This window comes from Anas acuta, chromosome 2 (assembly GCF_963932015.1).
Source record: "Anas acuta chromosome 2, bAnaAcu1.1, whole genome shotgun sequence".
Taxonomy (NCBI): domain Eukaryota; kingdom Metazoa; phylum Chordata; class Aves; order Anseriformes; family Anatidae; genus Anas; species Anas acuta.
This window is the reverse complement of record NC_088980.1, coordinates 8,830,148-8,844,164: the sequence shown is the minus strand read 5'-3', so window position 1 is coordinate 8,844,164 and position 14,017 is coordinate 8,830,148. Positions and strand designations below refer to the sequence as shown.

Here is a 14,017-nt window from a genome sequence, read left to right as displayed (position 1 = left end):
TTCAGGCAAATGCTGAAATATTTCAAACACAGAATGTGCTGGTGAAACCACATAAGGAATGAAAGGATTTGGACCATCAACCTCAGCTCATGAAAATTGCCATCTGAAAGCAAGTGTTTCACATTAAAGGTCTGGCCCCTACAGTAGTCAGTTAGTAGCAACCTAAATATAGTGTTTAGAAGCACCTCTTCTGTTTCCTTTTTATAGGAGACGTTAGCCTAGATAATCACAACAGTTCCTCTTGTAAAAATTCAGAAGATCCATGCAACTAGCCTATAAATAAATCTCCAATCACTTTCCTTCAAACAGATCAGTCATCCCCCCAAAATCTTGTTTGTGAAACACTGGGACAGTAACTCAGAGAAAGGCTTTAGCTGGAAGGCAGGTGATACATAAAGCTAGACCTCCAGAAGGACCCGAAGACATTAGCCCAATCTCCTCTTTAAACAGTTTAGGATAACACACTCAGCTGGCACATGCACAGTTCCAGGTTAATTCCAGTACCTCAAAAAACACTAGCACCAACTACAGTTGAAAACTAAATTATTATTAAATGCAACCACCTGAAGAATACTCACTTAGATGAGCCTTTACACAACTTGAGGCTTTAACTTCCAGTTAGCACCACTTTACCATGTTTCTCAGCTAATAACAACCCTCAGATTCACCATTAATTCAGTCCTAATTAGTTGACCACATCTCTCAAATATTATCCCCACTAAGTCAACTCGAATAATTGCAGAGTAAGAAATAGACAACTTCCTTGTTTGTTTCAAAATTACCCTAAATGTTCAAGTAACTTCAAATAGGGAATGCAAATGGATACATTCTAGATAAATACTAGACCCTTTCTAGTATTCCTTCTCTAAACGTTTAAGGGGTTAAGCTTTAAGTAAGAAATAATTCAGAAATAAGCCCTACCCTGAAACATTATCATTTACAACCAGTGCTGTTAAGTGAATTTAATCAGTCCCAAATCCAAGCAGACTGGATCCTGATCAACATTACCCTGATTTAATACCACATTATTTCTTATAATTTAGAACTGAAACCAATATGCTAACATGCTCATTACAACTTTGTTCAACTCTTCAATTACATCCTTCTGCAAAAGGTTGTAAGAATTAACCATTACATGGTTACAAGTCACTTCATTAGCCCTAAATTAATAACACCTGGTTTCCAATGGATTTATGACTTGCAATTGATTAGCTCTGATTGAAGCTCTTCTCACAATTGTAACACACAGGGGCTCTCTGTGCTGAGAAGTCTCTGCTAGATGAGACAGGAACTCAGAAGTGGTTTTTCTTTAGTTAGGTCACTAGCCACAGATAGGGTTCTCACAAGGGAGAACGTCATTACCTTTAATGTTTGTGCACCTCTGCCACATTCAAGCAAAATAAGCCATCCAGTTCAAAGACACAGGGGAAAGTAACCTAAATATATTAACCTCAGATTTTTTTTTATTTTTTTTTTTTTTTAAGAAACAAAGCAAACAGAAGACTGACTACTATGCTAAGATCAGGTGATCCTAAAAACAGAAGTCAAGTTTTCACATATCTATGGATTCCTTTTATAATGAGAAAAAGTAAGAATGTACCATGATCAGGAATACTTCTTTGACCTTTTTCAAATGGCTTGTCAGCAAAGTTGTCCAACCATTGCTATACTGCTATAAGTCAACATTTATACATAAACAAGTGAATTCTAACAGCACAGAGGCATTTGACATGTAACAAAGCAAGGAAAGGTAGCTCCGCAGGATAGAACGTTCAAGTCAGAAAGTAAATTTGTCTTCAGCTCAAGAGCTAACATACTACATTTAATAAAACAAACACACGATATGTACACAGTGACACTTAATTCCTAATCCTAATATATCTGATAACCTATGCAAAATTTATAAAGTGCTTCATGGAGGGAAGACCACATTATACCCATTTTACAAATTATTGAGTCATGGAAAGATTAAGCACCTTTCTCAGGGTCATGGAGCAGGTTACTAGCTGAAGTGGAAAAAACACTCAGGGCAGCCAAATCACAGTACTGCATCCTCTTAGTTAAGACAGCCTTCCTTCTCTTAATGGAAAAAAAATAAAAAAAGGACACTGACTCTTTGCTAGTACATCGCTTACATAAAAAGCCAGCAACCACTTGGTGTTTTCCTTCAGGCAAAAGGAGCAGTCCTAACGAAAATGTTCAATCCATTTTATTCCATTTAAAAAACTGTTGCATACAAGATTAGTCAGGTTTGCAGTACTTCTTGACTTGCAAAAACAAAAGTGAACAGAATTAAAATCTAATTTCACAGTCAATTTAAAAAAATTAATTTCCAATTTTTCTACACTGATGTAAACACACTTCAAAGATGTCAATTACAATGCCTTTACAGATATTCCGTGTCCTTCTATTTCTTTTCAATCCCAAATTGGGTTTATTGGCACAAGCAACTTCATGTCAAAGGAAACCATACATGAGATACCTGTGCTTTTTAAATAGTTACATTTAAAATGTTAACACTGTTTTTACTTAATACTAAAGGCTGTTGAAAAGAACTCTTTCCCTTAACCCTCAATAATTTTAAACAGAAAAATATTTCCTGTTTAAACATTGACATAAATTACGTGACAAATTTAGTTATGAAACTGCAGTTATATTGTTTAAACTTTTTATACTTCACAGAAGAAATGTGGAAATTTAAGAACTCAGCTACTGTACCAAACATGCACATAAATTTCTTAGCTAGATATCTAGAACAAATATTCTGCATCAAAAGCAGCCAGGTATGCACATGGCAATCAAAAGTCACAGCAGGTTTCCAAAATCTGCTTTTTTTCAAACACATCTGACCTCTATGCAAATAATTTACTGTGTGATACCACACAGATGTTCACAAACACCTACTTTCCCCTTTCAACACTGCAAGCATTAACAGAGGATAATTTTTGTCATTTATGTATTCGGGAAATAATATACGGGTTGTTACTTGAAAATACTTCAGTCAATATTGCACAAATAAATATATTTTTTTTGCTTATTTTGATGATCTGCAAAAAAATTAAAAATTCAGGACAATGGAATTGTGAAAGTTTGAAAAAAATATACAGAAAGTTGCTTCTCTACATTATTAGAATTAAAAAAGTATTTTTTTCTTGTGAAGCAGTTAGATGTCCTGTTTGTTTTTCAAGTTAGGAACATTGAAAAAACAAGGTCATACAATGCCTCATTTTTTGATATAAAAATATGAAGGCATTTAAATGCCTGAAGTAACGATAAAAATACAATTTTGCTGATTTTTACAATGAAAATATATGCTACTTTTTAAGCTTAGGGATTTTTTTTTTCAAATAGCCTTTATTATATCAAATAAAGTAAGGATTCTATTTATACAGAACGACTCAAGTAATAAAATGGAGCCCATATTCCTTAAGACAAGATGCATTCACGCCTCTCCCACTGGAGAGATTGGTTCAACAATTTTACAGTTAAACAGAATTAATTCTACTCTCAAAAATCCATTGACCTTAAGCTTTTAACAAACATTTTCAACTGCAGAGTGTATTGTCAATATTTACAAATTCTTAAAATTATATTTCACTAGAACAGCCTTTATTTGCTGTATTAATATTTCCTTGCAAATGTATGCTTATCCATATCAAAGAAGAAGAAACAGCTGCTACTCACAGGAAATCTCTGGGGTCCTACGGCAGGTCTTGGCTGGGCTGGAACTGGCAGCAAGGGCACTGAAACAAGAAGCACCTTTTAACACCATTTGTTTTACCTAACAGTTGTTGCTGTTATTTCCAAAAGTGGTTGCAGTAAGAAGCCACGATTAAAATCTGCTACATTTACCCTCGCATGTCACAGCTCCTACGATTAACTTTAAGCAACCATTCCCTCCCCCACAACATGCAACAGGGCAATTAGGATTCTCCTAGTTCATTTACATAATTTGATTCTGCATTCTCCAGAATGAGATTGCTTCTTGTTTCAGGCAGGAAAAAAAACCAGTATGTATTCAGCCAAAGGTATGTCTCAGACAAAGCTGACACGGACTCTTAACAATAATCTCATGTTTCAAACAGGAGGACACGTAATTAACTCACCTTCTCAACTTAGTGCCCCTCGTTTCCTAAGTATCTCCCAGTCTCACCACCTACTTCCCATAGCAAACACTGGCATCAGAAAAGCTATCTGGCATAAATCACTGTTCACGGAAGGGTAAAAGGAGGCAGGTAGCAGCAATTAAGAGCGAGATCCTCTTAATGTGGCTTTGTCACTATAATGGTGCATGCAACCGCAGTCATAGTTTGTGTAATCGCAACTGCTGATCTCAGAAGGTAGACTTGTATTTCATAAAGATGAAAAATAACGGCAGTTTTCCTGAAAAATAACTTCTCCAAAATTAGGAGTTCGGAGACTAACGTGGATGACATGTTCACATAACTTTTTTCTGTTTTCTTGAAATGCAATGTCCCAAAACAACCACTTAAAATGATGGCATAATGCACAAATTAACTACAGCCGGATCACCCTGGGAACTCAATCTTTATGAGAATCCCTAGCACTAAGTCTAATAACAGATTTTCCATTTTTCCTTTTTTTTTTTTTTATCTTTGTATTGTCTAAATGGTTAGAAGTACAAATATGTCCATTTTAGACAAAAGGTCTGCAGAAGTTAAATAAAACATTTCAATTAAACAGCACCGGATGAGTTTGTTCATTTATCAAAAACTTTAAGGCTGTTTTTCTTCGATCTGTGCTTAGCATTTGAAAACAATAGGGAAAATGTTTCCCACACAGGGTTAAACACTGACTTTGTAGACAACTGCATGACACTTGAGAGCAGGAAAGGTGTTAAGAGATGTACCCTTCTCCCTTAACTAGCTCTATTTCACAACACAATTTTCTAATATACCTCAAAAAATTCCTTTTTCTTCAGTAACACAGGCACAAGAGCTAATGCATTAGCAACTATTTTTAGCTCATGTTCGTGTCTGCCTTCTATCCACTGTTAATTACCTGCAGTTTACTACTTCATGGGCTGAAGGGGTAAACTACATGCACCAATCTTTCAGCTCTGAAAGACTGTGTGCAAACTTCTGATCAGGTTACATGAGAAAATTAGTCAGTCTCATTGTGGTTTCTAACGAACATCTGTCAGTATTGCACAGCCATGACCACTTAAAAAAATTGACAGCATGCTCTTGACAGACCAAGGACTAAAATAGCTCAGGTCAGAGGCAGGTCTGAGAAAAATCACATAAGGTGGGAAATGCAGAGAAACTTCATCCATACAGCGCACTCGTGTCTATTTCAGTATCCTGCCTGTGGCAGGAGCATATAGAGAGTTATATATTTTTAAACAAACTAATTTAATACCCATGAAAGATAGTTCAAACTCAGCACCGTTTCAGTCCTTGGACACCTGCTGAAGCAGCAAAGAATTCTCAAATAGGCATTCATTTCTTCAACATGAAATCTTCCACAGGTTTGAAAGGTATGTTTCAAACACATGTTGTTCGATGCCATTTTAAGAGGATTAATTTGATTTTAGCTGTAAATTTCAAGGCTACACCTGAAAAGATGGAGCAGCAATTCCCATATTAATGATTTAGAAGAATTATAATTTTTCCCAGGATGCCAGTTTTTAAAAAGGTAAATGGCACAATAATCCACTGAGCTGCCACAAACCGCTCATCAGTAGCTCCTGTCAATTTTGGCAGCACCACAGTATCCTTGAAATAGTTATTTGTGGTGTAAACATCAAGGGGAAAAAACATTCAATACCTAAATCACAGCCTGTACTAGTATTTCATAGTGTGCCTACTTGCACTTTGTTGTCCTCCAGTATTTGGAAATTGATCTGACTCAAATTTGGACGTGCACTCAGCCAAAAATCTCCTCTTACAACTCAAAACTAATTTACAAAATGGGACGCACAGAAAAGAGAAAATTTTGACAGGTAATCAACAGAAAGACATGGGATTCAAATGCCACAAAAGGCACAACTGAAGACTAACTGAACACTATCTGCAGCAGGTGTGAACAGACACTCATATAACCATTAAGGTTTCTGACAGACTGAGTCCTTCTTAATCATTTATGAAGCTTCAAAGACTAAAAAAAATATTAGAAATTTGTTTGAAAAAATGACTTGACAGAAAGCAACTACTGGGTGTTTTTTTTTGAACCTAGATACAAGGAGATTTGCCACTGAGACAAAGAAATAAGCCAATAAAAGGATTCTTCAAGAGTGTTTCAACTCACTTTCAGGCTGGAGTAGCTGGCTACAGAAGACCTCATATATGCTATTTTATTCAAATGAAAATTTAATGACAATTTACAGGTTTTAGTCTATTTTAGAAAATACTGATATATTGAATGCATTTCAAGATGAACTCAGGCCAAAAGGATGTTGAGAAAGAATATTTCTATGATTTGCAAGTTAGAACAAATGCCCTTAGTGCACTTAGTGCAGACAATTGAAATTATGTGGACTTATTCCTGCCATAAAATTAGAGAGGTAAAAAATGCCAGTGTACCTGAAAACACGACAGCACACCATTAAAAATAAGGGAATCTACGTGTCTGTATCATGCACTTCCAGACATGGCATTTTGACTTCCAGGCACCACATTCTAAACAACAGAATCCAAATAAACTTTGTGTCTGACTCTATTCTCTGATATGTAAGAAAGCCTTGTATCTGGAAATAGATTTTGTTGAGAAGGGGCAGGATATCATCAAGAACATGAAATTACTCTCATCTCTTTCATAGTTCCCGTTACCCTTAAATAAATGCTGCTGTGTGATAAACATGCTGGTGTTGTGAGCTACCAGGCATTAAACTCAGCAAGATTTTTTTAAGAAGTTTAGAACTGTTATCTCTACTCTGGAATTTCTGTCTACCATTTGCATGCCTACACTGAAAATGCTTAAAAATTCATCAGAAAATGCTTAAAAATTCATCTGTTATGATTTTAGAATTATGCTAATCTTCCCTGAAGAACATAACCTGATGCCCTACATATCTTCCTTCGGTGTGTAAACGTATACTTTCATTTAACATAACTGTACTACTGTTTGATGAGATAGCCACTTCTAACAGCCACTGCAGAAGACTGACTGCTCACTAATTAAGAAGCTAGATTTAAATCACTAGAATTTTAACAATTGCACTGAACAGTATGCTGCACACCTAGCAGCAGAAATATTCTGTAGTCTTTCAGAGGATCCTTTCAGTAAAAACAGATGGCGCTAAGTTATTTCATATGAAAAACATTTCATATGAACCCTTTGCCAAGACCTTTCTCACTGCCACACAGGTCTTCTACCATTTTAAAACAGATCACTTCTGGGGCTGTTTGTTCTGAGAGGATGACTACCAGTCAAGGAAAGTATGTGCACACAAAGTCAGCAAGTGTAAATTATAAAAATAGGAAAAAAAACATACAGCAGCCTACAAATCCAATATTGAAGATCTATTAACATGCAGGTATGCAATTTGGTTAAAATTAGGATCAAATTAGGCAAATTAATAGAGAAAGAAAAGACTATGTTCAAGATAAAGCAAGGTCTCTAGCATGCCAAACATACTTATCACAGACACTGTGGTAAGACTGAGACAAGACTGAAGCACCTTAATTACATGACAAAGCAACTCATACGAAAGAAAGAAGACGCACTGCTGTACTTCTGACATTGGGCAAAAACAAAAATCCCAGTAGCCATTACTAGCATTAGGAAGAAATCTGTTCACGTATATGAAGGAGATGCATCAATTGTTTCACAGGCCGAGAACAGGCATCTAGAATAGCCTAAAAACTATTTTTGCTTTTCACAAAGCAAGAACTGTTGCTTTGGAAATGTTAGTCAAATGCACAGAAGGCATACATCCAAGAGTAAAGGATCTTTTGGACTGCTTCCAGATAATCTGTCCTGATGCATAATTTGATGGGAAGCACTGATTTTATTAGACAGGAAAAAGTGAAATAATCTCTACGAAGCAGCTACTGTGAACCCATCTGTGAGAAGCCTAACAGATTTCTATCAACTGGCAATATCCTACCCTGCCAAATTCCTACCTTTCAGTGGGCAAATAAATGAAGCAAAGATAACACTGGCTCGGAGTTCTGCTGATTCAAAGGAGGGAAAAAAATACAGAAAACCTAATGGTAAATACACATCCGCTTGTTTTGCTTCGTCTAGTTCCAACTGAATCACGAGTCAGAGATATATAGGTGCTTTTTCTTTATCCTCTTGGGGATTAAACACTTCCCAAATAAGTAGTAATATTAACAGCTCTGTTTGCTGAGAGCTGCTCTAAGAACTGTAGCCCAAAGGGTGCTTGTATTGAGTTACCGAAAGAGCGTGTACTTGCAGGCTCTGAATCAAATAATCATACATGTGGAACTGAAAGGAGAACTGAAAGCATGTATCTTGTCAAGTGAGGACTGCAGCTTGTACCTTTCACACAGCATTTACAGTTCAAGGACTGTCTTTGTGTATTCTCACTGAACTAGGTGGGCGGTCATTCTGTGACTGCTTGGCTGAACCTAGAATGGTGTGGGAAATTCTGAACTGCAGTATCGATTCTAAACCTAGTATTAAAAACCAACATCCCGCTACTTTAAAAACATTCTCTTTTCAGTTTTATTGTTCTTTAAAGGCTTTCAAGCACTAATGATAAAAAAGTGGAAAAGACTTTACTATTTCTGTTGTTGGATTGCATTCAGCTGAAGTGTATCACTGTCTTTTTTTTGGTACAAGTTTCTTTTTCACATCTTATTTCTGGCAAAATATTTAAGGAAAAAAATATTAGCCCAAAGCACATCTCCATCAAGAGATAAACAAGGAAACTGTTGCTTCCCTAGCAAAGACCAAGATGCCTCATATGCTAATGACTGAGAATGTGTTCAGAAAGCTCACCTTGTACAGGCGTCACTACCGTCCCCTTGAAATGTGGGTTTATGTGTATGTTCTTCGGTTGCTGAGGTGTCACTGGTGGTGGAGTCATCATTATTCTAGGTGTTTCTATCTGAGGGGGCATATGTAGCCCTGGAGGAGGAGAAGAATGATGCTGATGCTGTAAAGGAAGCAGAGATTGTAACTGTTGCTGCTGCTGCTGCTGTTGTTGTTGCTGCTGTTGCTGCTGCTGTTGTTGCTGCTGCTGCTGGTGCTGGAACAGACTCCTAACAGGTTGCTGGTGTGTTGGAATTAACCTCTGTGAATGAGTCTAAAGTCAGACAAAAGAATAAAGTCAATAGGCTTTAAAGTTCAAATAACCTGACATAAACCAGAACAAAATTAAGACACCTTTGGAGAACTGAGGCCAAGCATGAATGGAAAAAAACTTTCCTATAACATTAAATCAAGTGGAACTGTTAAGATCCATCAGCACAGGAAAGCAAAGGAACAATCAGTCAAGAACAATAATGTGAAGAAGATGGCAAAGTGCAAGAAAAAGACAAAATTTTGCAACTGAGTATGAGTAGTGCCTAGGGTGCACATAGAGAATGTTACCAGAACACATTCATTTGTTCATGTACTTCTAACAGTGAAACTTCCTAATCTCATAGGTTAATGTTCTGTATATGCCAATGGAAACTGCCATCAACCACAATACAATGCACTGAAATATGAGGCCCAGTATCATCAAGCTGCTTTACAGATACCTTGAAAGGTACTTTTCATAACAAAAAAAGTCTCTTGTTCAGCACTCTCAAACGTGAATAGCCAGTATCTTTTAAATAAAATAAATCAAGATGTTCTTCAGACACATTCATTTTTCTGGTTCTGAACTCGTTGGTACTATGGGTCAGCCCTAAGCCAGTAACTTTCAAATCGTAGTGCACGAAGAGTCCCAAGCACACAACCTTTTAGTAACAAGGATGTGACACCTGTGTTTTTTTTTTTTCCCCAGCAGCCACATACATCAAGCAAAGCAGCTACAAAGCACGCACAAGATATTATGATGAGTACAGAAATGTTTACAACATTTAAGATCAAAATAAGTAGCAAAGACTGAAGCAATATAGAAACAATGATTCCACCTTCACTGTTTTAAAACATTCCACTGCAGGGCTCTCAATCACGGAGCCAGCCACCAACTCCTGCTAGCGATCAGCACCTAGAGTTACTGCTGTCAGAAAAAGTCCCCACTGTTTAATACAGATGACCTTGTCCTGCAAAGGCATTCACAATCTTTGTTCTATAATCTCAGCTTCCAGTACACTGTAAGTCAGGTAAAACAAGTAAACCTGGGATACCTCTGGATCCTAAACCCACTTTGTTTCGGGACAGAAAAAGTACAGTCTTCTATTCTGTGATACAGAACACAGGCACAAAAAAATAAAAAGTAAAGTTGAATTTAACCTGAAAGCCTAAGAAACTGATTTATCTAGCAGTGATTACTTTCCTTCATTTCTATTTGCCTCCACAGTAGTATGGTAGGAATAAACAGATTTTAAAAATAAAAATTAAAATTAAGGAAGTGTCAGCAAAAAAAATAGTTTAATAAAAACCCAAGAATTATTTCACAGAAACGCTTTTTTTTTTTTTTTTTAAAGAAATAGTAATGGGAACATATTCAGTCCCACATGTTGCATGTAGAGGACTTCTCAAAGGAATTATCTTTCTCCTCCACATGGATGCAAGGCAATAGAAAGCCTAATTATATGTACACGAGTCAAAATCTGCTTTTCATTTGGAGGCCTTGAGCTTCCTCAAATTGAAGCTGGTAGCAGGACTAATCCCATACTTTTATAATCATCACCTTACGTAAAGCCCACCTTGCCTAACAGTGCCCTGAAAGAGTAAAATGGGAATGTTGGAATACCCATATTCCACCTTCATAATGATTCACGACTTGGAATGCCTTTCATCATAATTCCTTGCAAGTACAATCAAAGAATACTAAGGGTTAAAAGGTACCATTGTCGATGGCTGGTTTGGCAGCAGTGCAGGCCTATGCTCCTTCATTCTTCCCCTATCGTTATTGTCTCTCCTTTGTTCTCCCATTCCATGGCACATGACTGAGCCTCCTCTTCGCCCTCCTCTCCTTGAGCCATACCGTCCTTGTTTAAGCTGCCTTTCCCTTTCTTCGAATTCAAGTAATGCTGCTTTGGCTTCTGCAGAAAGTTCTGTTAAAAAAGAAAAGAGAAAAATATTTTAGTTTCAAGCTGAAAACACAGGAAATACCACGAAAAACACTAAAACTACACAAGCATCCCTGCAACTTAACAGAATTTGCAGGCACTTTGATCTCCTTTAGGTGGCATGTTAACATTTCATTAGAGACACCTTCGACAGCAAAAACCATGCAGATACTTGTGCCTGGTGCACAGGCAAAAACTGGCAGGTGAATGAAACAAACATGAACAAAAAGGTTTGTTTTTCCTCTCACTTAGCCGCAGAAATGTCAGGCAGCAAAATGAAAGCCCAAGCAAACTCTACTGTCAAGGATATGTTGAGTCTTCCATAAAAACAGATTTTACCCACCAGAATGTTTTGCACACGGGCGTACTCCAAAGAAGGACTTGCTGGTCGATGAGGTGTTTTTTGCAGTAACTGCTTGTTATTTTCTCTCATGTACGCGGCTGAAGAACCAACTGTGCTTCACAAGTGATAATGCTACTTGGAGCACACTTTAAATTGTGTGCTCAGCTCAAGTCAAATACATAACCACCAACACCCACCCAATCCACACGACAGGCAGACACCAGAGAACAGATGGCACCCCACAAAAACTGCCAAGTTTGCTTGAAATCTGGGACGATGCTGATAAAATTAAGAGAAAACTATGTAGTTACAGACCCAGGTAATAAAGTTACTTGTAAAGAAAATCCAAAACAGAATTCAGCAAGCACACTGTGGCACTAGCAGCAGTGCCACTCACCAGGTTTTGGTTATTTAATGGGGATAAACTTGAACCCAGACTTGCAGCTGAGCATTTTGCCATGTGCCAGCCACGTCCCTTGTTACCTCTGAAACCGACTTACGCAGTTAACAGTAAAAAATTAAACTAGTCTACAAGAAACACGTTCCTGACCTATAAAAACGTATTTTGAATTCATATGAATAACAATTAGTGCAAGAATTCTGTTTTTCCATTAAAATGAAGTCTGCTCGTAAAGGAATCCGGGTACAGAGACCAATTTTTCAGGACAGATTGGTTACTTGCTAATACTACAAGTAAAAGCTACAACATTTGAAGATCAATAAAATACTTCTCATTTCACAGCACTCCTAAGGCAGCTATAAGACACTATGAAACCTCTGTGCAGCTACACATCCTCCATCAGGAATATATAATTACAGAAATAGAAAATTATTAACATTTCTTGCCAGTGCAATAGCCAAAGCTACTGAACCACCACCTTAAATATCTTTATAAGTAATCTCAGTCAGTCTTTGAAGCTGAGGATTGACAAAAGGGCATGGAAGGGTAAGAACAGCATAGTCCTGCTGCCGCAATTGTTCTTACCTGGCTACCTGAAGGTACTACCTGCACAACGGAGCTGCAAGCTGTCAATTTGCATGTCCCACTTTTCAGAGGTGTTCAACACCTGCAGAAAGCTGGTGCTACTCGGTTCTTGAAAGAAAAGCTTAGAACTTGCTGACAATCCATGAACACAGCAAACACGACAGACTGCCTAAAATTCCAGGATCTGCCTGTTTGCTGTTCCATTTCTGCACGTTGGTGCTATGTTTCTCTGCCTCCCTTCATTTCCCCTCTCTGACACTAGAATTAAGTGACATAAAAGCTCAAGTTACAATTGCATCGGATGTTCTTACAAGATGCTACTTCTGCCCTACTACTGCCTCAGGAGATCAGCAGAGCCCCAGACGATCAGGAAAACCTTGGCATGCTTAGACAAGGGGCAAGGAATCACATTCCCTGAAGTCTTTGTATGGTATTAAATGTGCACACTGTATTAGCAAGGAAAATTAAGATAACCATCCTCTCATCCAATGCAATCTAAAGCATTGGATGTGCCTAGAACAGTCACCCTAGCTATCCTTTGCTGTCAGTGATGGAAAAAGCTGGGTTAATGGAAAAAACAGAGCTCTTATTCCAAGCTTCCTTTCCGTCCATGCCTGACACAACTTCACAGGTTTACAAGTGTGAAAGGGCTGACACTGGCTGTTGGTTGGACTGCAGGAATGAATGCTCACTGACTACCATATACTTAGACATAATGCCACTGCACTGCAACAACTCTCCTTCCTTTAACCAGAGGGGATCCAAATCCTGCAGAGCCATCCTGGGCATGTTGCCAGTTGGAAAGTTTTCTCTTATTTCACCAAGAACAGGACAAGCAGGATATTTTTTTTCTTGCTATTTTCCACACTACAATCCTGAACTCATGTTAGTTTGGAAAGCAATGTTCAGTCACTGCAGCAAGTACCTATCACTATTCATTCAAAACACTGTTAAACAGCTTAAAAGTCACATGTGAGGAAAGCAAACACCCAGGAAGACAGCTAGGCTTCCTACAAGACCATGTCTGAATCTCTCAACCTCTTTAGCACACACTGGAGGACACTGAGTAGAAACAATGTTAGAAGGAAGAACGGGTTGCCCCAAACAAAATGACTTCAGAGAGCAATGCTGATTACAGTCTGGGAAGGGATGAGAGCATCCTGGTCAAAATCAGCCTCAATGACCTTACACGCGTATGTACATTTCACTCTTCAAAATGAAGACTAAAATTATTTTCCTTCTCATTTTACACAGACGTTCTCAAACTTTTAAAGGCAGTGTCTTCAAATCAGAGCCACCGTATCCAGTTTTACACACAGTTCCACTTTGCCAGATAAAAACTTTGACCTTGGAGAAAAACATCCAACCCAAAACATAATCCCCATGAATTCATGACAGTAAGCACAGTTACATACACAGCACATCTCTGACCACAGAAGAACATTATAAACATTTGGCAGGAAGACAAAGGAATATAAAACTACATTAACTCATCAAGCGTATTTCCCCCCACAACATGATGCTGAACGA

At 37.7% G+C, this 14,017-nt stretch overlaps 1 protein-coding gene across 6 annotated transcripts in view; it reads right to left on the bottom strand.

Annotated features, from left to right (window-relative positions):
• RBM33 (RNA binding motif protein 33) overlaps window positions 1–14,017 on the bottom strand; it is a 102,987-nt gene that overhangs the window by 57,932 nt on the left and 31,038 nt on the right. For 5 of the 6 annotated variants that reach the window (XM_068673435.1, XM_068673437.1, XM_068673439.1 and 2 more), the window contains exons 8-10: window positions 10,936–11,144; window positions 8,932–9,238; window positions 3,685–3,743 (exon numbers count right to left, since the gene is read on the bottom strand). In XM_068673435.1, the coding sequence (XP_068529536.1) occupies window positions 3,685–3,743; window positions 8,932–9,238; window positions 10,936–11,144 (575 nt within the window). The remainder of the gene's footprint in view (window positions 1–3,684; window positions 3,744–8,931; window positions 9,239–10,935; window positions 11,145–14,017) is intronic. The other variant, XM_068673438.1, reaches the window with a different exon arrangement.